A 20,376-nucleotide genomic window follows, 5' to 3' on the forward strand; every position below is an offset into this window, starting at 1 on the left:
GCCCTGTGCTCCTTCCCAAAGCTTCCCATAAACCCAGAGAAGGGGCACATGCCCGCAGTCCCAGCATTCAGGACTCTGAGACAGAAGAATCAGAAGTTCAAATTCAAAGTAATCTTTATGATACACCGGAAGTTCAAGGACAGCCTGGGATACACAATACCCTGTCTCAAAATAAGGGGGAGGGGTATTTTAATCTAAACCTTAAATATGATGGGCTGATTTCAAAGCGTCATTAATTTAAAGCCCTATTGAGCATAAGAACTGCCAACGAGCTGGCTTAAATTAATAAACATATACTACGTTTAGTGTATTCTATCTATGCTTCCAGAATTGCTGGTAGAAATCCATCGTTATGTAACAGCCCCCACCCTTTTAAAAGAAATCATACTTTTTACAATTATATCCGGATAAATAAATGAGGTCAATTCACTAACCGTTCTGCAATTCAAATAGAAGGAAATAGATTCTTTGCTTAGTGGGGAAAAAAAAAGGCGGAGGTGGGAGCGACTTGTGTTGAGACAGACATTGTACCCATCTTCCTGAATAACTAAGTTAGGCAGGAAGCACAAATTTGATGATCGTGGGAGGTACAGTACTAATTCATGGTCCTCTGCAGTAGTCAGCAGGGCCAGATGAATACAGACACCCTTTGCTAGCTGTGAGCCATTAAAGCCAAAGTTTTTCTCAAGCATTCCCAAATGCTAGGGGCTATTATTATTATTCACCCCACCACATAACATCCCTGGGGCTCTTCCTCTTGGTTACCCACAGCACCAGCTTTTGGGGGCTAAGAAAACTTGAGAGTTCTTCTCACGGTTCAGACGCTAGAGACAGATCTCCTTGGTCCCAGGTGTTTGGGAGGGGACTGGCCTCTGTACAAACCACCCCAGGCCCCGGGGGACTCTCAAGTCAACTGGTCGTGCCAGCGAGGCCTAGCAAGAAGCTAGCGTGGTCTGCTTCGGAGCGTCAATCAGCTCACTCTGGGTCCCTGCGGGAATCGCCAGGGGTCTTTGCGACTTTGACCAGTAGGAGCAGGCAACAACAGAGCCAGGCCGCCTCCAGCCGTTTCCAACTCTGCCCCAGCAACAGCGCCAGAGCCCCAGCCAGGCGACCCAGCGCCCGCGCGCGGGGAGAGAAGCAGCTGTTCCCAACAGCTGGGGGGCGGCGGCGCCGGGCGCCCCAGGTGCTGTCCCGGCCAATCGCAGGCGTCCGGCCCGCCCCCTCCCCAGCCGGGCGTCGACCCCCAGGGCCGCTGGGGAAAAAGGAATAGAGGGTTGGAGAGCGGTCCTCCGTCCGCACTGGTGTGGCAGCTACTAAGCAGAAGGGACGGTTCCCAGACCGAGCCGGGCCCAGCACCGCGCCCCCAGCTGCCACCTCCGCGCCCCCGGGACACGGTAGCCTCTGAGCCAACCCCCATCCCACTAAGCCACTCGATTTTTTGAGAAAGAACCATCTACCTCTTCTGGACTTGGAGACCACCACCCTCTCTGCATTTAAGAAAAAAAATATTTTTATTTTATTTTTACTTTCACGCGGCGTGAGTGCAAAAGGCTCCCACAGTCCGCGGCTACGGAGCTGGTTACCCGGACGATCCGGAAGGTCTGGACAGTGACCGGACGCGGGGACTGGAGCAGAGCGCCTGGGCGAGTGTCGGGGACAGTGGGCCACTTGGGAAGCCGCGCGCCCAGCGCCCACGCCGCCCCCTCGCCCCCGCGCGCGCCCTCGGCCCCCGGCGGCCGCCGCGCGCTGCGGGAGACGCGGAGCCCGAGGACCAGGCGCAGCCGCAGCCGCAGCCGGAGCCCGAGCCGCGGGGCGGGCGCGAAGATGCACACCACCCAGAAGGACACGACGTACACCAAGATCTTCGTGGGAGGGCTGCCCTACCACACCACCGACGCCAGCCTGCGCAAGTACTTTGAGGTCTTCGGAGACATCGAGGAAGCGGTGGTCATCACAGACCGGCAGACCGGCAAGTCCCGGGGCTACGGATTTGTAAGTTACGTGGAAGAAGGACTCAGGGTGGGTGGGGAGCAACTAAGAGAGGTCCTGGCCAAAGCGATCAGGCCAGCAGGGAGCAAGTGGCCCCAGGCCCTGGGGAGGCAGAGATTAGGATAAGGGGCACAGTGGGACCTCGCGGGACGCCCGTTCACTCGGAGCTAAGCTGAAACTTTAAGTGCGATGGGGCTTGGAGAAACGAAGGGCCGTGGCTGCCTCGTGGGGTACAGAGAGGACCTGAGGCCATGCTCTTTCGGTGGCCCCGAGAGCCTGGGAAGGAGAGATGGGAGATGTGGAGAGTTGGGAGGGAGGAAGCAGAGCCCCTCACTGTGGATTCCCAGGTTGGAGGCTGGTTGTTAAGTGAGCTGGTGCTTTGTTTAAAAAAGAAAAAAAAAAAAAAACAGTGTGTGTGTGTGTGTGTGTGTGTGTGTGTGTGTGTGTGTGTGTTGTTTAGGCCCAGGGAGGGCTAGAGCTAACACACACACACACACACACACACACACACACACACACACACTCACACACACACACATACACACACACACACTTTACATCACTATCTTTTAAATTGCAAAGGTAGATTCTAAAAGGAAAAGAAAAAGCTGCACCTCTGGGTGTTTGCCTAACTGAAACAGCACATTAAGCTTCCTGGAGATTTAAAGGGGCGAATTCAGCAGCCCAAAGAGCTGAGAGCCCAGGAGCAGGGCAATCGCTATTGTCGCTGGGGAGTAACCAGCTGGTTTGGGGCTGGACTTTGTTTAAAGCCCACAGTACCTCTGGGGCCCCGGTGGGAATGTAAAAGGTAAATCTCCGCGCGAATTCAGAATGGTGGCTCCCAATCTCTGTTAGGCCCCACATTAGCACCCTTAGGACTTTGGGTGGGGGGCGGGGGAGATCCTTCCTTCCTTTCTTCTTTCTGCTTTTTTTTTTTTTTTTTAAGGCAGAGAATGGAGAGTTAATGTTCCCAACCCCTCCCAAATAAGAAAAGAAAGCCAGCCAGCTCGGTGGCTTGAATCCTTTTCCTTCAGGGGTTAACTGAGGGCTCTGTGTGTCTGTCTGTGTATGTTGCTAAGGTCACCATGGCTGACAGGGCTGCCGCTGAAAGGGCCTGCAAGGATCCCAACCCCATCATCGATGGTAGGAAGGCCAATGTGAATCTGGCATACTTGGGAGCAAAACCAAGAATCATGCAGCCAGGTGAGCAACACCCTCCTCCCCCTCCCCCTCCCCCTCCCCCTCCCCCTCCCTCTCCCTCCTCCCCAACTCTCCACCCATCTGTAGACAGATTCCACTGCCACCCCCAGCCCAGAAAAGCCAGCTTCCTGAGACCCTGTAGCTCGGTTTGGTAGAACTTGAGCTGGTTGTTCCACCAAGGCATTAAAGATACATGAACATTGTAAGTACGCCTCTGGGTACTTGAGATGTTCAAAAATAGATCTTAGGGTCCAGATAGCTTGCACTCAAAAGTTAATTGGTGTGTTTTCCTATACAATGATAGATGTTTTTTTGTCTGCTTTCAGTTATCCAGTTTTTACTAGCCACTTGTGGATAAAAGGGTATACTACGTGGGCCTTGTCACCTCTGGCCGGCCAATGAGCCTTCTTTCTTAGTGTGCTCTAGGCCAGTTACGCTGTGCTCAGAGAATGCATGATCTGAATCCTGAACCAAGATGGACATAGCACATATTTTCACATAAAGTCACAGAGTACTAGCAGCCACATAGGAAGATTTCACCTCCACAGTTTACAATTTTGGGATTTTTTTGTTTGTTTTGTTTTGCTTTGTCTTTAATGATTTTTTACTTGGAGATGAGAAATAATTTATTTTTAAAAAATCCCCATAGCTGTTAGTTTACAATATTGCTAGGTCTGTGTGAAAATCTGTTGTATTATTTGGGAGTGTTATTTTCCTTTACTGAAAATAATTCACCTGAGGGTTGAGCTAATGACTCCGATCCTTTAGGCAAGCAGCTCTGTTGCCGAAATCATGTACCCTTCACTCAGCCTTGGCTGCAGAAGTTTAGAGAGAGAGAGAGGTTGACATTTCTGTTCAGGAGCCCAATTGTCAGAAAGGAAATACGTGGAGAAATTACCCACGAACATTCAAAACTCTGTCTTTCTAAAACATCTTCTCCGTAAAACTGTAAGAATTGTGCACGTACGAGTCTCAAAAGAGCGATGGGGAATTTTGTTTTTATACAATTTTAATACTATAAACTGTAAAATGGAAAACTTTTCAAGGCATGCCATTATGTTCCAAATTGCAAAGACTTTTTTCTTTCTCTTCTCCTCCTCTTCCTCCTTCTTCTTTTTCTTCTTTTTTTGCTTGTGGGTTGGAACTGTAGGAATATTTGTGAATTTAACTTCATTGTTGTTTTTGGGTCTCTCTCTAAATATTTTCAAATCTTTTTTTATGTCTGTTAAGTAAACTTTGCAGAGTTTTTTTTTTAAGTTTTCCAATCTTAGTCTATTCAAATGTTTACTTAGGATGAATGATAACATTTATAAAGCATATCTATTTTCCATATATAAAGAACAGTTTCATAGGAGTGGTTCTTTTTAAATCACAAATTGTGACTGTAGTTCCTTTGTAGGAATACTATGTCCCTAACTGTGCACAAACAGGAATTGTGGTGTGTTTTATTGCTAGGTTTTGCCTTTGGCGTTCAACAGCTTCACCCAGCCCTTATCCAGAGACCTTTCGGGTAAGTCAATTTACCAAGCCCTCCCAGATCACAACATGGTTACCATTTGTCTCCCTGCCTTTTTGTTATGAACAGACAAGGTCGACACATGGCAGAACATTCCGGGTTTTGCATATTTATATATGCTTATGTATTTTTTAATGCTGATACTATAAATATTTTTAGATGAGTCAAGTTATCCGACCAAGTATGCAGTCTCCAAACCAGCCAAATGTTGGGCTTATGATTGATTAAACAAAACAAAACAAAAACAAACAAAAAAATCAAAACCAAAAATACCAGGTACGACGTGTGCACAAGACATGTGTCCCATTCACCATTCCTGCTGTTGGCTTGACTCAATGTGATTTATCTCTTTCTAACCTGACAGGGCTCGTATACAGTTAAGCTAACTGATCAGAAGGATGCGGTGATGAGAGGTGGACTAGTTCTGTTTGGAGTTAAACTCTGTAACCAGTAGACTCAGACACACAAGCTCAGATGGTGATTAACCATGCATGGATGTTGGTGGTGCTGTCTTTATTTTTTATTTTATTTTTTTTCACTATACTTGATAGCCTTCCGTGTGCTTTATTTTTATTTATTACAGTCATGAAGTGGTGTTGATAGCTAAACTGTGTGCTTTGACTTAATTGAACAGAGCTGTAGTGTCTTCTCTTTCCTGGGGAAGGGGCTCTTTGCCGTTTGAGTTTGGTGGTGGCGGTGATAAGCAGTGTTGACCTTTTGACCTTGTTATGGGAAGCAAAGGGTCTTTTTCCCCCTTCTCCTGCTTTTAAGCTATTAGCCTGTGACTTCCACTTAACATTTTTTTTTTGTAGTGAGTGCTAAATCGTGTGATTTCTTTCTGTAAGAATATACAGATTCACTGCTTGCATGTTGTAAGTCTGTTTTCTGGGAACGGGGCTTTTCTTTCCGCAATGTCTGTCTACCGCCAGGTCTTCTGATGAAGTTTCATGAGCTCTATTCAGATTTTATTAACACTCACCAGTTGGGGCTCCCCCGCCCCCTTAATTCTGTTTGGATTTTTTGTTTTGAATAGCACAGTACTAACTCCCACCTTGTGGACCTAACAGGTCAACAGCCTGCTCACATCTCTGTTTTCTCTGGGTCCTGTTATTACCAGCCCCTTAAGTCCCCAGTTCCATTACATTAAACAGGACACAGGAGGAAAGCCACCACCCATTTATCCTGGACATTAGAGTCTGTTTCTTCCATCATCCACCTGATTGATATTGTTGTAACTCTAGTTCTTTTTTTGAATATCCATGTTTGTTAAAGAATTTTATTGTTAGCCAGCTTAGTACATAAAGATCTTTGTGTATCACCTAGAAGGCTAGAATGTGTCTTCACAGATAGATACCTACTGTAAGCCCCTCCTAATAGACGCTAAAGACAACAACAACGAAAATAAGTAGTAAGTTGACTTAGATGAAGCAAGCCATATTCTTATGGACATCTTCTTAGTATCCTCTTGTTCTTTTAATCTATTAGTAATTCATTCTTAGAGACATCTGCAGCTTTTTAAAAAGCTACCACGGTTAAGTATAGCTCTGTACCAAAGCCCCTTCCAAGCCAACTTAGGCAAGGACACGGGATGAGTTGATTGGGCCACATTCCCTCCATCCCTCCTTCCTCTTCTCCATTCCTCTCCTCCCTTCATCCCCTCCCCTCTCCCACTGCTGTTACTTCACCAGTGTGGCCTATCAGTCAACTTGAGACTATGGAAGAAAACATACATCTGTAGGTGTGATCGTGGGCTTAATCCTGACCTCCCAGGCGTCATCTTGAAAGAGTATAAAACCAAATCAATTAACCACTGTTCTGATGTGTCCATTACTTTGTTATAAAAAATAAAGGGGTGTGGGGGGGAGATGTGTCTTCATCTGAGGGAAGCAAGAAGCTGTCAGAGCAGCCAAGAATCACTCATTGAGAAGTAGCTTGGCATCATTCAGATGATGAAAGCACGTGGATTGGGAGACCGGAACAAACCAGTGAGGAGGAGGGTAGATTTGAAGTAGATGAGACCGCCGGGTGTATCTGAATGGTGTGTGATGAGATGAACAAGCAAGGAGGCTCAGCAGAGAGGCTCAGTATGCAGACAAACTACAGCGCTGGCTATATCTGGCCTGGCTGTGGTAGCCCTCCAGGATCCTTGATAAAGAAAGTAACCCAGAGAAGGGGAGAACCACCGGGGTGATATGTATTTCGTGAGACTTTTAAATCAAGTGTGTTTTTATAGCAACCTTTTGTTTTTCATCTCTTCTGATATTAACTGTCTTTATGATGGATGGTGATTGTTACTGCGTGCATAAATTGTTTGAACTTGAGATTCAAGTTGAACTTGAGATTCGAAACAGATAGCATTCCAGGTTAGACCAAGTAAGGTTTCTCTTTTCGTTTTTGAGTGGTTCTTAGTCTGTAACCAACAAATCACACCTGGTCACCCTAAACTGTGTATGAATGCCGTGTGTTCTTATTTTAGACTTTCCTGGAAGCAAGCTTGAGAATTTTTTAACGTTGTACTTGTTTGAAAGGCTAGTGAGAAGACTATTCGTTTTCTGCAGTCCTTAAATGTCCCCCGGGTTACCTCAGGTCTTTCAAGACAAACACATTAGTTGAAAAGACTTCTGATTTAGCAGAGGGCAGATATGGACGATCTTGTGGGCTTGGTGAACATCAGCTTCTAAGGAAATGGTCTCTATTTGAAAGAAGTGTTTTCTCATCACAGCTCTGGAAAGGAGGTGCCACAGCTTTGTTGAGTAGAGATTTAAGGATGAGTTTATACAAAGCTAATGATACACTTAAAGCGTCGACTGAGTCCCCATTTCAGCATCTAGCTGTATGCTACAGATGATCCGCTGTACCGCATGCACAGAACAGATAAGAGAGACACGTGAATTGTGACATTTAATCCTTACCATGAGCATTAGAAAACGACACTGTTAAGGACCATTCTTGAGAATTAAACAAAACAAGTGCAGACAGGTTAATTAGCTCCCCCACTGATCACAAAACCTCTGGCCGGGCTAGAATATGAATCCAAGTTCAGAGTCATGGTCTGCCTCACCTTGGAAGCTGTGTCCATTCCTTGATGTTAAGCTATAGCCAGAAAAGGCATAATGTCCCCGTCTCATCGCCTACTAATAAAATAACCAGTGCTGGGTAGGGCATCAGACAGAAGGAGAGAGACAGCAGATGAGTGGTCTTAAGGAAGCCTTCATGAAGAAGATGAGCTAGATCTTAGGAGGAGGGTGTGGATAGGGTACTGTGTTATTAAGCATCTACTGTACTGCCCACTGGAGGCTCCTCTCATGGAGAACTTTCATGTACAGCCTCTCTGGGCTGGACAAACGTCATCCTCTTTCACAGAGGAACAGCATGAGATAAAGAGGAGAAGTAGACTTCCAAAGGTTTGTGTGTACCAAGAGCTAGATCTAGGGTGGATGGATAGGGGACATAGATAGGGACGTAGAGACTGGGGGAGAGTTGGCATTCTGGGTGAAGAATGGATGTCATGTGCTAACGTGGAATCTGGTGATCGGTGGCATGTAGAGGAAACAGTAAGATGCCCGGCTGACTGGGTCCAAGAAAGGTTTTACATAGATTGATTGGTAGATAGATAGATAGATAGATAGATAGATAGATAGATAGATAGATAGAGCTATAATCATGTATATATATGTATATACATATACATAATATTATATGTGTGTGTGTGTGTGTGTATAATGATAGATGCAACAAAAGGCCCAAAATGATAAGATTTAAGAAATGGTTTGTATGGTTTGTGTGATATTAGGGATCACTCTTATGGGCAAGTGGATGAAATGAAGAACTGGTCAAGAGTCAGCCCAATAGACTGGAAGAGCTAACACATTATGTTATTGCTTTGAAAGTCATAAAGACTAGCCTGGTATGGTGGGAAATGAGAACTCTGGAGGTTGAAACAGGATGACCATAAATTTGAAGTCAGCCTGGACTACATAAAGAGACCTTGCCGAAGGAAGGAAGGAAGGAAGCAAGGAAGCAAGGAAATCAAAGAGAGATGTTAGGGAGACCTAACATCTATATATAGATGACTCTTGACCAGCTCTTCATTTCATCCACTTGCCCATAAGAGTGATCCCTAATATCACACAAACCATACAAACCATTTCTTAAATCTTATCATTTTGGGCCTTTTATTGCATCTATCATTATACACACATATAATATTATGCATATGTATATACATATATATACATGATTATAGCACCCTATATATAGGGAATGGAAATAGGAAGAAATGTAGTCAGTTTTCTTTAATAACCCAGGGTGTTAACTTGGCTCGTGAACTTTTAGCTTCTTGGTTTGAGCATTCTACAGTGAATTAGCAGGCTGAAGGTTGGTAGAATTTTAGTAGGAGGGGCATTCCCAGACTGTCTTACTGAGTTTATTAGACTACTAAAAGAACTCTCAAAATACCCTTCAACCATCTGCTGCCTTCTCCCTGAACTGAGACATGAGAGTCTCTCCAGGGTCCTGTGGAACATGACTCTCTGGGGTCCTGTGGGCTCCCTTTTTCCATGATCTTTTAAAGCCCCCAGGTCTTCATTTGCCTTTCAGACATCTTCCTCACCCTTGCCAGCCTTCGTGTAGGAATCTGGTCTTCCAGAAAAATAAATTATGTTCTCATTGAGTGGCTCTGCCCAATCAGAAGTAGACATTAACAAATACAGACACGGTAACTCTTGAAGCAATACTTTCTCTGCTTTAATACATTCCTCCCATCTCTCTCTTTATCCTGTGTTTCTGGGACAGGGGTGTGTGTAGATTAAACCTCCTTTGAGCTACTCTATTATTTGAAAATACAAACCTGTCAACCAACGTGATGTCCTTAGAACACTGTAGGCCCGAAGGGTTAATGTCTCTGTATCAGTGAGGTTCAGACTAGCTGGCCTTTGTAGCTGATAGATGTTTCACTTTGGCCTTATAAAGACATTTTATCCGCTGGAAACCCATGTCGCATGACAGGATCAAAAATAGCCCAGCTGCAGCCTCTGCTGCCCGTCACCACATGTAAACTGGCAGGAGAGGAGGCTCTCTTAGCTGTGTCTGCACATTGTGGACCCATTGGCTTTGGGGGCAGTGCTTTACAACAGCCACACCTGTCACCAAGGGTAAGCTAGTCACTTGATGTGTCACAGAGTTCTGAATGTGTGCATGACCACGCACAGTGCCTGGTTTCTGACATGCAGTTGAGAACATCTCTGAGTGTCCTCAGAAACACTTGGTGACATGGTTTCTGCTGGCACTGGGAAAGAGCTACAATTCTAGTAAAATCAAATATATTTTTATCTCAGGGAAGACAGTTTACCACCCTCTCTGATAAATTCATCTTTTCCATGGACATTCTTAAGAGTGATTCCATAGAATTCTGGAGACAAAGAGAGAGGTGGGGGGAGGGAGGGAGAGAGAGAGAGAGAGAGAGAGAGAGAGAGAGAGAGAGAGAGAGAGAGAAGAAAGAAAGAAAAGAAAGGAAGAAAAAAATCAATCTTGCATTTTTGAAGAACTGAACGTGATGTTTTGTGTTCTTTAAAATTTGAAGACGGTTATTTGTGCTTGTGACACTAATACGTTGGTCTTGTTGACAGCAAGATAGCATGCTTGTGTTCTATTTTTAGAAAAGATAGGGTGTTGTGAGGGAGATTCATTTAAAGAAGGATAAAAATAAGTCAGATAGTCGAGGTAGGACTTTGAAAATGGGCAGGAAGGGACCGCAAGAGGGGCATCTGCAGTTGCCACCCTATGGTTGTAAACTCTTGGGATTTTTATTATTATTATTAACCAACTTTTAAGAAAGGGCCTCAGGTCTGGCCTGTCTGTGAGATGTGACTGCAGCAATTAAAATGATGCTCGATTTTGTTATATGTTCTTGGCTCTTTTCAGGGTGACCCATAACCATATAACTAAACTATATAAACGGATTGAAAGCAGATAGGTTAGCAAGTCAACACAGAGGCTAACATAAGAGTTAGTGGGCATGCAGAACAAGGGCTGCCTTACGATGCGTACCTTTTTGAGTCTCTATTAAGTTCTGAGACATTTGGTTGTGTTTTTTCCTGTCCCTAGTTTTTCCATCAAGTTCACCAAACCCCAACCCTTTCTGTCTGCCTTACATAGAGACAAACAAGCCGGCTGGGCCTCAGCTGCCTGATAGTCAAAAAGGTTCAATTGACTGATCTGTCCTTATTGGGGGAGAGAAGAATCAGAGAGAGATCAGAAGTGTGCCACACACTCTTTGAGAAGCTCTGTGTGGGGGACTGTTAATAGCACTTGGGTAGCTTCTCACAACAGCCTTTTGTGAACCGAGTGAACCGCACTACTGTCGTGTGAGGAGTGTGTCTGCCGTGCTTACCACACTTGTCAACCTTGAAGCTCCTGGTTTGAGGTTTTATTTTATTATTTTATTTTGTCGCCTGCTTCTTTCGTAATTATGATTTTTTTTAATCAGGGTGACTGAGGTTGCAGAGAGATTAATGTGTGCCGAGTCTGCCTAGCGATTTCAAATAGGGTTGCCATGATAAAGAACACTGGAGTCTATTCTCCCTTGACTGGCCAGGTCACCACGGCCCCCACAAAACCATTCTGTCTCCGACCACCTTCGGAGCCCTATATTCACAGCATGGATTTTTCTATTTGCTAGACATATCTTTCTTAGATGAATTAGACGAGTTTTTCAGAATTCATGAAGACCCTGTTAAATCTGTCTTCTAGGCCCAGCCCTGGCTAATCATGATCCATTTTCCAAACGTGGCATACTCGCCTACTGCAGGGTTGGACATCAGAGTGAAAATTCTAATGGGGAGAATGTCATTCCATTTTCTTTTCTTTTTGTTGTTGTTGATGAATTCTCTCAAGGGAGCATCAAACGGACGGCTAAAGAGTAGATATTATGGCAACCCTATGTTGATAGCAACCACTAAATTTTGAGTTTGTCTCCATCTCTGAGCGAAGAGTTCCCACAAGAGATGAGTGAGGCCTGACTTTGTTTCTTGTCTCTTCACAGGATCCCCGCCCACTACGTCTACCCGCAGGCTTTTGTGCAGCCTGGAGTGGTCATTCCCCATGTGCAGCCCACAGCAGCCGCGGCTTCCACCACACCGTACATTGATTACACTGGAGCCGCCTACGCTCAGTACTCCGCTGCCGCAGCCGCCGCCGCAGCGGCCGCTGCCTATGACCAGTACCCCTATGCAGCATCCCCAGCTGCTGCAGGCTATGTAACCACTGGGGGCTACAGCTATGCTGTCCAACAGCCCATCACCGCCGCTGCGCCCGGGACAGCTGCTGCTGCGGCTGCAGCTGCTGCAGCCGCAGCCGCCTTTGGCCAGTACCAGCCTCAACAGCTGCAGACAGACCGAATGCAGTAGACCAGCTGTCTGATCAAAGTCAAAAGGGTTTCTCTTTTCCTCCTGATCTCCCAGTTTTTTAGTAGCTAATGAGAAAGTTAACAGTTGACCTGCCGGCTTTAAAGGGAGAAGGCAAGGCTAGTGTGAAGCAGAGGTGTTACTTTTTACCATACTCCCGGTAGTGCTACAGGTGATAAGGGGAGAAAGGGAGGGCGAGAAACAGTTTTTGAAGTCAATCCCAAAGAGCCCGAGTTACACAGAATAGCCACTAGGAGATGATGGCAGGGGTACCAATGGGACTTCACTTTTGTATGGGGATTTTTATTTTTTGCTCTTTTTTTATAGTATCAGGGAAGCAAACTGCCTTTTCCAAGTTAGAAAATGCTATGTGAATCTAGTTGAACCAGGGAATACGGAGTGAGCAATATGTAGCTTGAATTACGCGTAAAAGTAGATTTAAAAAGAAAAGAAAAGAAAACAAGACAGAAAAGCGCTGGTTGTCCTTCGTTGCAGTAACGGCAGGCCTGCAGAACTTTGTTGAGGCAGGAGGTAGTGTGTTTGTGCTATCTCAGAAGATGGGCATCGAACAATCAGTTTCGGGGTGTGACGGCGGGGACGGTGGTGGACAGGTACCAAAGCTATTTTCTCATCTGTCCTGTGGACGAGTGGGGTTGTGGAGCCATTGATACTGCACCAGCCGCTCAGACAATCAACAGCACACACTGTTCAAGAAAGAGTCCATCACTTGTACTCGTGGGAGGAGCTTGTCCCATTATAACTCCTCTCCCCATTCCCTGTCACTTGGGGATGATTTCATCTGCGGGTCAGGCTTTCACCACACCACTTGTCTTTCTATTTATTACATAGACTAGAGGATTATGGGTAAAGGCAGGCAGAAGTTGCAGATGCTCGCCCCTTCGGGACTGTCTGAAGGACCTTTCTTTTCCTCCTGCCCCACCCCTCCCCCTTTAAAATAATTTGACACGTTTTTCGTATCTATTTCAGAGTCCTATTTAAAACTATTTATTAGTGACTACAGTACCTAAGACAGCAAGGTTCTTGACATTACAGTTCTCCGACAGTTGATGATCTTGTACTTTATAATGTGCCTTAATAATAATCCTATTTAAGATATTTATTTTTAAGTTTTACTATGCTGCACTCTAAAGGAAGGAACTTTAGAAGTGACACTGTAAAATTATGTATTCATCTCATGGCATAAGTTATTCAGTAGGTCTAGATGTAGCATATTAAATATTAACCTATTCAACTAAAGACGTTGGCTTTGGATTTATTTAAATTCATATGTGCACTGTTCGGGTGGGTACTCTTGCCTAAACATATTTGAGTTTATTTTAGTCTTGAGTTGTTTTACTTTTTTTTTTTTTTTAAACAAGCTACATCGCTGGTTCTGTGCTTCCTCAATTGCTTTCCCCCTGTGGATCTCATGTACCGGGGACTCATGGCATCCCCGCTTTCCTCGTGTAGTGTATGTAGTTTTAAAAGACGGCTTTATATTTTTCCTTCTGAAAGTGAGATACTTGCAATTTTTACTCTTAAACTAAAATGAATACTATTTTACACTGTATTGGACTTTTATACTTGAAGAACTTCCTACAATGGATAATTTTTATGGACTCTCTCCATTGTCACTGGATTTAAGTATTCCTGTGCCGGGCAGTGGTCCGCAAAGGAGGGCGTGGCTCTCCTGTGCAAATTATTTATTTGTTGTGTATTTCGCTTTATAATGTTTCAGATCTTCTCATCTATTCACTTGTATTAAATATAATTTTTAAAAACTGCTGTTGCATCAGTTATTTCTAATGCTGCCGGAATTAGTTTCTCCTTTTGAGAGAGGCTGACTGTACTCGCCACGTAGCTAAGGATAACCTTGATTTTTGATCCTCACGCCTCCTGAGTGATGGAGGTACAGGCATGCAGCACCAAACCCAGGGTTTCCCAAACATGGGACAAGCACTCTACCAACTGAGCTACGTTCCCAGCCCCCAGCTCCCAGCCCCCAGCCCCCAGCCCTTTTTCTTCTTAACTACTTTGGTTAACCATTCCTCAATGGAAAACTTGTTCTGTGGATGTAAAAATCTCTCAGAGGATGTACTCTTTGACCTCTAAAGTATATCTCCCTAGATACCCGACTTATGTGTAGCAAATAGATCATCGCCCTAAACTGAATCCTGAAGGACCGTTTATACCACTGAGAATGGGTTAAAGCGGCCTCGGCCTAGGTCAGGACAGTGCTGCTGGCATTGGGGAAGCCAAGAGGCTGGAGCTAGCCTCCATATTTCCTAGAAATGTCAATACATCCAAATGCTCTTATTTATTGCTTTGTGATGCTAAGATTGAACCTGGGGCCTTAACCTTGCCTAGGCAAGTGCTCTACCACTGAACAATACTCCCACCCCCCTTTTTGACCTTCAACTGGATCTCTTGTATACCAGGGCAGACCTCAAAACTGCTATGAAAAAGAAAATGACCTTGAACCTATGGCCACCAATCTTTGACTCCTGAGTATTGGGATTACAGGCGTACACCACTACAGTTGATAGATGTGGTCCTAGGGGCTGAATCCAACAGAGGTCCATCCCCTGTCCTAGATGAGGCCTCACTGAAAAGCCCTGGCTAGCCATGAGCTCACCCTCTGGAGTAGCTTTAACTTGGGATCTTCCCACCTTAGCCTCCCTAGAGGTCTATATCACCAGGTCCCAAATTACATTTAGTAGCTAACCCCCTTTGTTGGTGATATTTCCAAACTTCTCATATAGTCTATTGGAACAGAAATGCCGGACTCTAATAGTCAAAAGTGTCCCTCAGTGCAAAGCCAACGATAGTGAGGGAATAGACTCACGGGGAAAATTGCTTCAATGCACTATAGTGGTGGCTACCCAAACAGAAATGTCTTACCCTTTAACAACAATGCAATAATGTCTAATAAAGTATCCACTCAGAAGCCAATGAGCAATATGTGTTAAAACGTCAAGGGGGTAACTGTCTACTAATGATCTTAAGGAGTTTATGTTATTTTCTTTTTACTGTGGATAGTTTGTTGAACTCTTGTTCCTAATGTCTTCCATATTTGTATCTTGAACTTTATTTTTTAGTAGAACTGACAACAAAATGTATAAACAGTATATCACACTTTATAGCCATCCTCCAACTTGGAACCATCACAGGTTCCAACTCCAATTGAAAATGGAGACAGCAGTGTCTCCCCCCTTGGGAGGTGGAAATGTACCCTGAGGTATTATCAATGACCAGTAGAATTGTTTCTGAGCCACTTAATGTCCTAGTGAACATTTTAATTTTTCAGATTTATGAAAGGTCACTTTGGTCCTCAACAAGTCATCTATTGCTGAACTTGAAGTAATATTTGATTTATGATTTAAAATGGGTCAGACAGTTCCACGGAAAGCTTATTAAAAGTAGCCAGACTCAGGAAAGCCAAAAATCCACCTGTTTTAACTAGGCTGTACATTTCCTTAGAATATTCCCTGATGTATAATAATCAGAGAGAAAGAGAGAGACAGAGACAGAGAGACAGAAAGATTGGTATTTTGTAATACTAATGCACAATTTCTAAAAAAGAATGAAAAAATTAATGTATAGTAAAAGGAAAGAAATACCATGATGTAATGTCTGCAATGATCTGGAAAGCTACTGGTATTCGAGAGGACGGTGAATGAGTCAGATCTGTGATCTGGAGTGAGTCCTGGCTTCACTGCCTACCAGTGGGTTGATACACTGGTGTCCTGAGTCAGTGGTGCCTACCATAATCGTTCTGCTTCTCATAACATGAGAAGATGAGATGATGAAGACTACAACTTGTCTCTCGACTTGTCTCTCCTGCAACTCATGTTGAGATTCACCTCTTACTGTGAGATGTGAAGAGGCAAGTCCAGGTATGATCCTCAAGAGAATAAGGCTCTGCGTTCACCAACAGAATTATCCACTCATGGATTTGTGGATTGATGGGTTAACGACTTATCTCAAAAGTGGGTCTGCTCTGAAAACCACTTTGCTTAAGTCTTGTGATCTCCCTTCCTCTGACCACAGGACACACTCGGCAATGCTTCAAGGGTGCCAGCAAGAAAGCCAGCACAATATGGGCTGTCTTCATATCAGACCAGAACCATGAGCAAAACCTCATCTCTTTATAACATACCCAGCCTGGGGTATTGTGGTATAGGCAAGAGAAGATGGACTAATGTGGTAGACTGATAAGAGAGCATTTTACAAACATTGCAGTATTGGGCAAGTGAAAATTGGACTGAGACAGTATAGTTTGAAGGGTTTTTTTTTTCCGTTGCTGTTATTATTTTGTGTTTTCTGTTGTGTTTTTGAGACAGGGTCTCCTGTAGCTCAACCTAGTCATAAACTCATCTAGCCAAGGATGGTTATGAATTGCAGGTCCTCCTGCCTCCACCGCCTGAGAGTTGAGTTGCAGGTGGGTGTGCACCGCCACATCTCCTTTTGTGCAGTACTGGAGATGATCCCCAGGTCTTTGTGCCTGCTGGGCAAGCACTCAGCCCACTAAGCGTCCTCTCCGGCCCTAATGAGCTGATCTTACGATATTAATTTGGTAACTGGCTTCAGACGTCTGGTTACACAAACCCTTCTAAGGAAGACAAAGTTGTGCCTCATGCTGTTATCTTCATCTCATCCCAATCACACAATAACCAAATAATCCAATAGGCAAACTGTACAGTAACAGCGACACAAAGGTAACAGAGAGGGAGGGGGAGGAGGAGGGAGGGGGAGGAGGGGAGAAAGAGAGGGAGAGGGCGAGGGGGAGAGAGAGAAAGCTAGCTTACCAGACAGGGGAAGGGGAAAGAGGAGTGGATGAAAAGATTACAGAATACATTTCTCTCACAGAGGTTCTATATTTAGTCCTTTCCTCGCTCCTGTCAAATGTTGTTCTTCTTAATTCCTTTGGAGTCTTAAAAAAAAAAAATACACTCATTAAGATGACATCCCGAGGCTTGGAAGGGGCAGAGGTGAAGAGGAACAAATAAATAAATAAATAAATGCGTTCTCAAGCTTACTTTTGTCTTCGTGTCTCCTTCAAGAGTTCCAGGCGGTTTCCATGGAGATGCTAACTTTGTTTCTGCTTGAGCACTTTGTTACAAAAGAGATTCATTTTGGGTGTTGGTTCTGAGTGGGATTTTTTAGCTCAATAGTGATTTTTGTGCAATCACTTACATGACAAGCTCCTTGAAAGTTCTGCTATTTTTAATTGGCATAATAATTGTACATATTTGTGAGGTAAATAGGATTTTTTTTGTTGTCACATGAGTATATAGTTTTATAATTGGGATCAAGGTGATGAACATATCTATCATCTCCAAATAATTATCGTTTGCCATGGTGGAAATATTTGAAGTTCTCTCAGGCTATTTTGAATGTACGTCACTGAATAGCTTAGGCTATTTTGAAATATACGTTATTAACTTTAATCACCCTACTGTGCAATTCGTTCCCCCTGTGTAAATATAACTTTGTATCTCTTGTCCAACCTCTCGCTATCCTAACCTCTAGCTAATCAACAGAGCCTTCCCCAGCCACCATTTTCCCCTCTATTAATGTAACATCAATCTAATTCCCTGTGTGCATGACACTACATTTTATTTGTCCTTTGATGCCTGGCTTACTTCACTTAGCATCCTCCTGGTTCTTGTGAATGACAGGGTTTCATACACTGGCAAGACAGATAGCACTCACAAAAACACACAGAGGCATCGTGTTCATATATATGTCTGTATATCATGATCGCAGTTGATTCAATGTGACTTCACATATGTTCTTGCACATTGCTGTTATAACCAGAAATGTGAATGTCTCTACTGTAAGACGGGTATCCAGTTTCCTTTGGCAAATGAAGTAATAGCTTGACTAGGGTTTTCAGTAGTTCTCACTTTAACTGTAAGGATCCTTCATCCTGTGGATTGGGATAATTCATGTCCCCACCAACTACAGTATATTAGAGTACTCTTTATTCTCTACCCAACATTTTTATCTACTTATTCATTTGCAGTGCTGGGATTTGAACATACAGTCTTCATGCAGGGCAAGCACTCTACCATTTCAATATAGTTCTAGCTTCCTCCTCCTCCTCTTCTCCTTCTCCTTCCTCTCTCTCTCTCTCTCTCTCTCTCTCTCTCTCTCTCTCTCTCTCTCTCTCTCTTTCTCCCCCTCTCATGGTGACAGTGTTAACTGAGAGGAGATGACGTCACTGTGGTTCTGATTTGCATTTTCCTGATAATTGTTGACATTGAGCTTTTTCCATAGATCTATTGAAATTTTCAAGTTTAAAAATTATAATAATCAGTTATGAATTATTAGTGTGCATGTGCTCCTGGTGTGTGTGTGTGTGTGTGTGTGTCTAGGTTCCTGTGCCATGGTTCATATATGGAGATCAGAAGGCAGCTCTCTATGAAATCAGCTCTTTCCTTCCACCTTCCGTGGGCTTCGGGGATTGAACTTAGGGCAATGCATGGAAAGCCCCTGTGTCCTATCGTAGCCCCTAAATTTCAGGCTTTCTTCAAAGTCTCAGTTGTAAATCATAAGAAGAAAGAAACAAGGCCATGCATGTACAGCCTTTGGTATTTTTAGATAAGAAAAATGATAGGATTTGATATAAAGTCACGCTGCCTGCCCCCTTGCATAGTCTTTGACCCTTCTTACCCAACAGCATCCTCAAAGATGACATCTACAGAGCTCTTGCCTCTCCTGTCACTTGCCTCCTAGAAGACAAATGCCATTGCCTTTTTATAACCAGCATGTCCCACTAAGCTATTAATGTGCTTTAGGTTAGAGAGGAGAATACATATCATCTACTTTTGCACCCATGGAAGAAGTAATTCCTATTCTATTGTAGCATGGACTGGATACAAAGCCTGGTTTCTTTTCATTTAATTATCCAGAGAGTGTGTTCCCAGAATGCTACACATCAGAATCTGACTTCCAAGAGGAGATTATTAAACGCAAAAGCATGGTGTGCCAAATAGAAACACACACCTTGGCTCTGACAGTTCAGTGTTCCTCTGTCAGTGTCTCCCAAAGATAAACTTATTCACTTCTCAAATGCCCTGGCTCTGCCACCTGCCCCTGTAGATGCCTCAGGTGAGGCAGAAGATGCCTCAGGGGATGCTGCTCGGAGAATCTTGGGGTGCGCACACATCTTCCCTTCTGCATCCATTTATGGGAACTTTAATTTCAATGTTCTGAGATTTACTTATTTTGTGTGTATGAATGTTTGCCTACATGTATGTATCTGCACAACTCGCATGCATGCCTGATGCCCAAGGAAGTCAGAAGAGGTTGTCAGATCCCCCTGGCACTAGAATTACCAATGATAGTGAGACACTGTGCAGGTACTGGGAATTGAACCTAGGCCTCTGCAAGAGTAAGCAGTGCTCTAAGGTGCTGAGCCATCACTTTACTCTAAGCTATTTTACTTTGCAATTAGAGGAAAGATGCAAAGAAAAGGATGGAGACCGGGGATGCAGCTCAGTGGGTAGAGAGTTTCCCGAGTAGGCAGGAGGTAGGTCCTAGGTTTAATACCCAGCACAGAATAAACCAGAAATGACAGTGAGGCAACATGGAGGTGGTAGGGTCTGAAATGCAAGGTCATCCTTGATTACATAGCAAATTCCAGGCCAGTCTGGGATACAGGAGACTTTAAAGATAAAATAAGTAATGAAAAGGGAGTTAACTATGATTAGATGCATCTGCTAAAACTAGGCGAAGGGGACTGAAATGAAGTGTGTGGTGTAGGCTGGGCAACGTGAACTGAGGGATACCCTGAGGTGCTGTGTAAAGAGCACCTCATGAGCTGGTCATTCCTCGAGGGGCCAAGGTCCTTGATCTAAAGGCAACTCACGGCATCGCTAAAGCACAGCAACCAGGTGCATGGATTCTTTCTGAGTTTTCATTAAAGGCATTTGAGAAAGAAAGCAGTTAGTTTAATTTTTTTAAACTTGACATTTTGTAGGTGGTGTGTGGAAACAAATGTATGTGCAGATGTGTGCATGGCTGTGTAGAGGCCAGAGGACAATCTCATGTGTTGTCCCTAAGGCAACACCTTCCCTTCCCCTCCCTCCACCCTCCCCTCCCTTCTCTCTCTTCCCCTCTCCTCCTCTTCCCTTTCCCTCCCCTTTCCTCCCTTCCCCTCTCCTTCCCTCCCTTCCTCTTTCCTTCCCTCCTCCCCCCTCCCCCTCCATTCCCCTCCTTTCTTTTCTTTTCTTTTCTTTTTTCTTTTCCTACTTTTCTTTT

At 44.2% G+C, this 20,376-nt stretch overlaps 1 protein-coding gene across 2 annotated transcripts; it reads left to right on the plus strand.

Annotated features, from left to right (window-relative positions):
• The first annotated feature begins 895 nt into the window (after nucleotides 1-895).
• On the plus strand, nucleotides 896-13,893 carry Rbm24 (RNA binding motif protein 24). 2 transcript variants are annotated; one of them, XR_382235.3, is made up of 5 exons: nucleotides 896-1,992; nucleotides 3,069-3,192; nucleotides 4,645-4,699; nucleotides 5,070-5,182; nucleotides 11,748-13,893. XR_382235.3 is itself a non-coding variant. In NM_001081425.1 (4 exons), the coding sequence occupies exons 1-4, from the start codon at nucleotides 1,825-1,827 to the stop codon at nucleotides 12,109-12,111; spliced, it is 711 nt and encodes a 236-aa protein (NP_001074894.1). In that variant the 5' UTR covers nucleotides 1,094-1,824; the 3' UTR covers nucleotides 12,112-13,893. The 2 variants fall into 2 exon arrangements, 1 of the variants encoding a protein (NP_001074894.1); NM_001081425.1 differs by lacking the exon at nucleotides 5,070-5,182 and having other exon boundaries at nucleotides 1,094-1,992.
• Nucleotides 13,894-20,376: the final 6,483 nt, after the last annotated feature.

This window comes from Mus musculus, chromosome 13 (assembly GCF_000001635.26).
Source record: "Mus musculus strain C57BL/6J chromosome 13, GRCm38.p6 C57BL/6J".
Classification (NCBI taxonomy): Eukaryota; Metazoa; Chordata; class Mammalia; order Rodentia; family Muridae; genus Mus; species Mus musculus.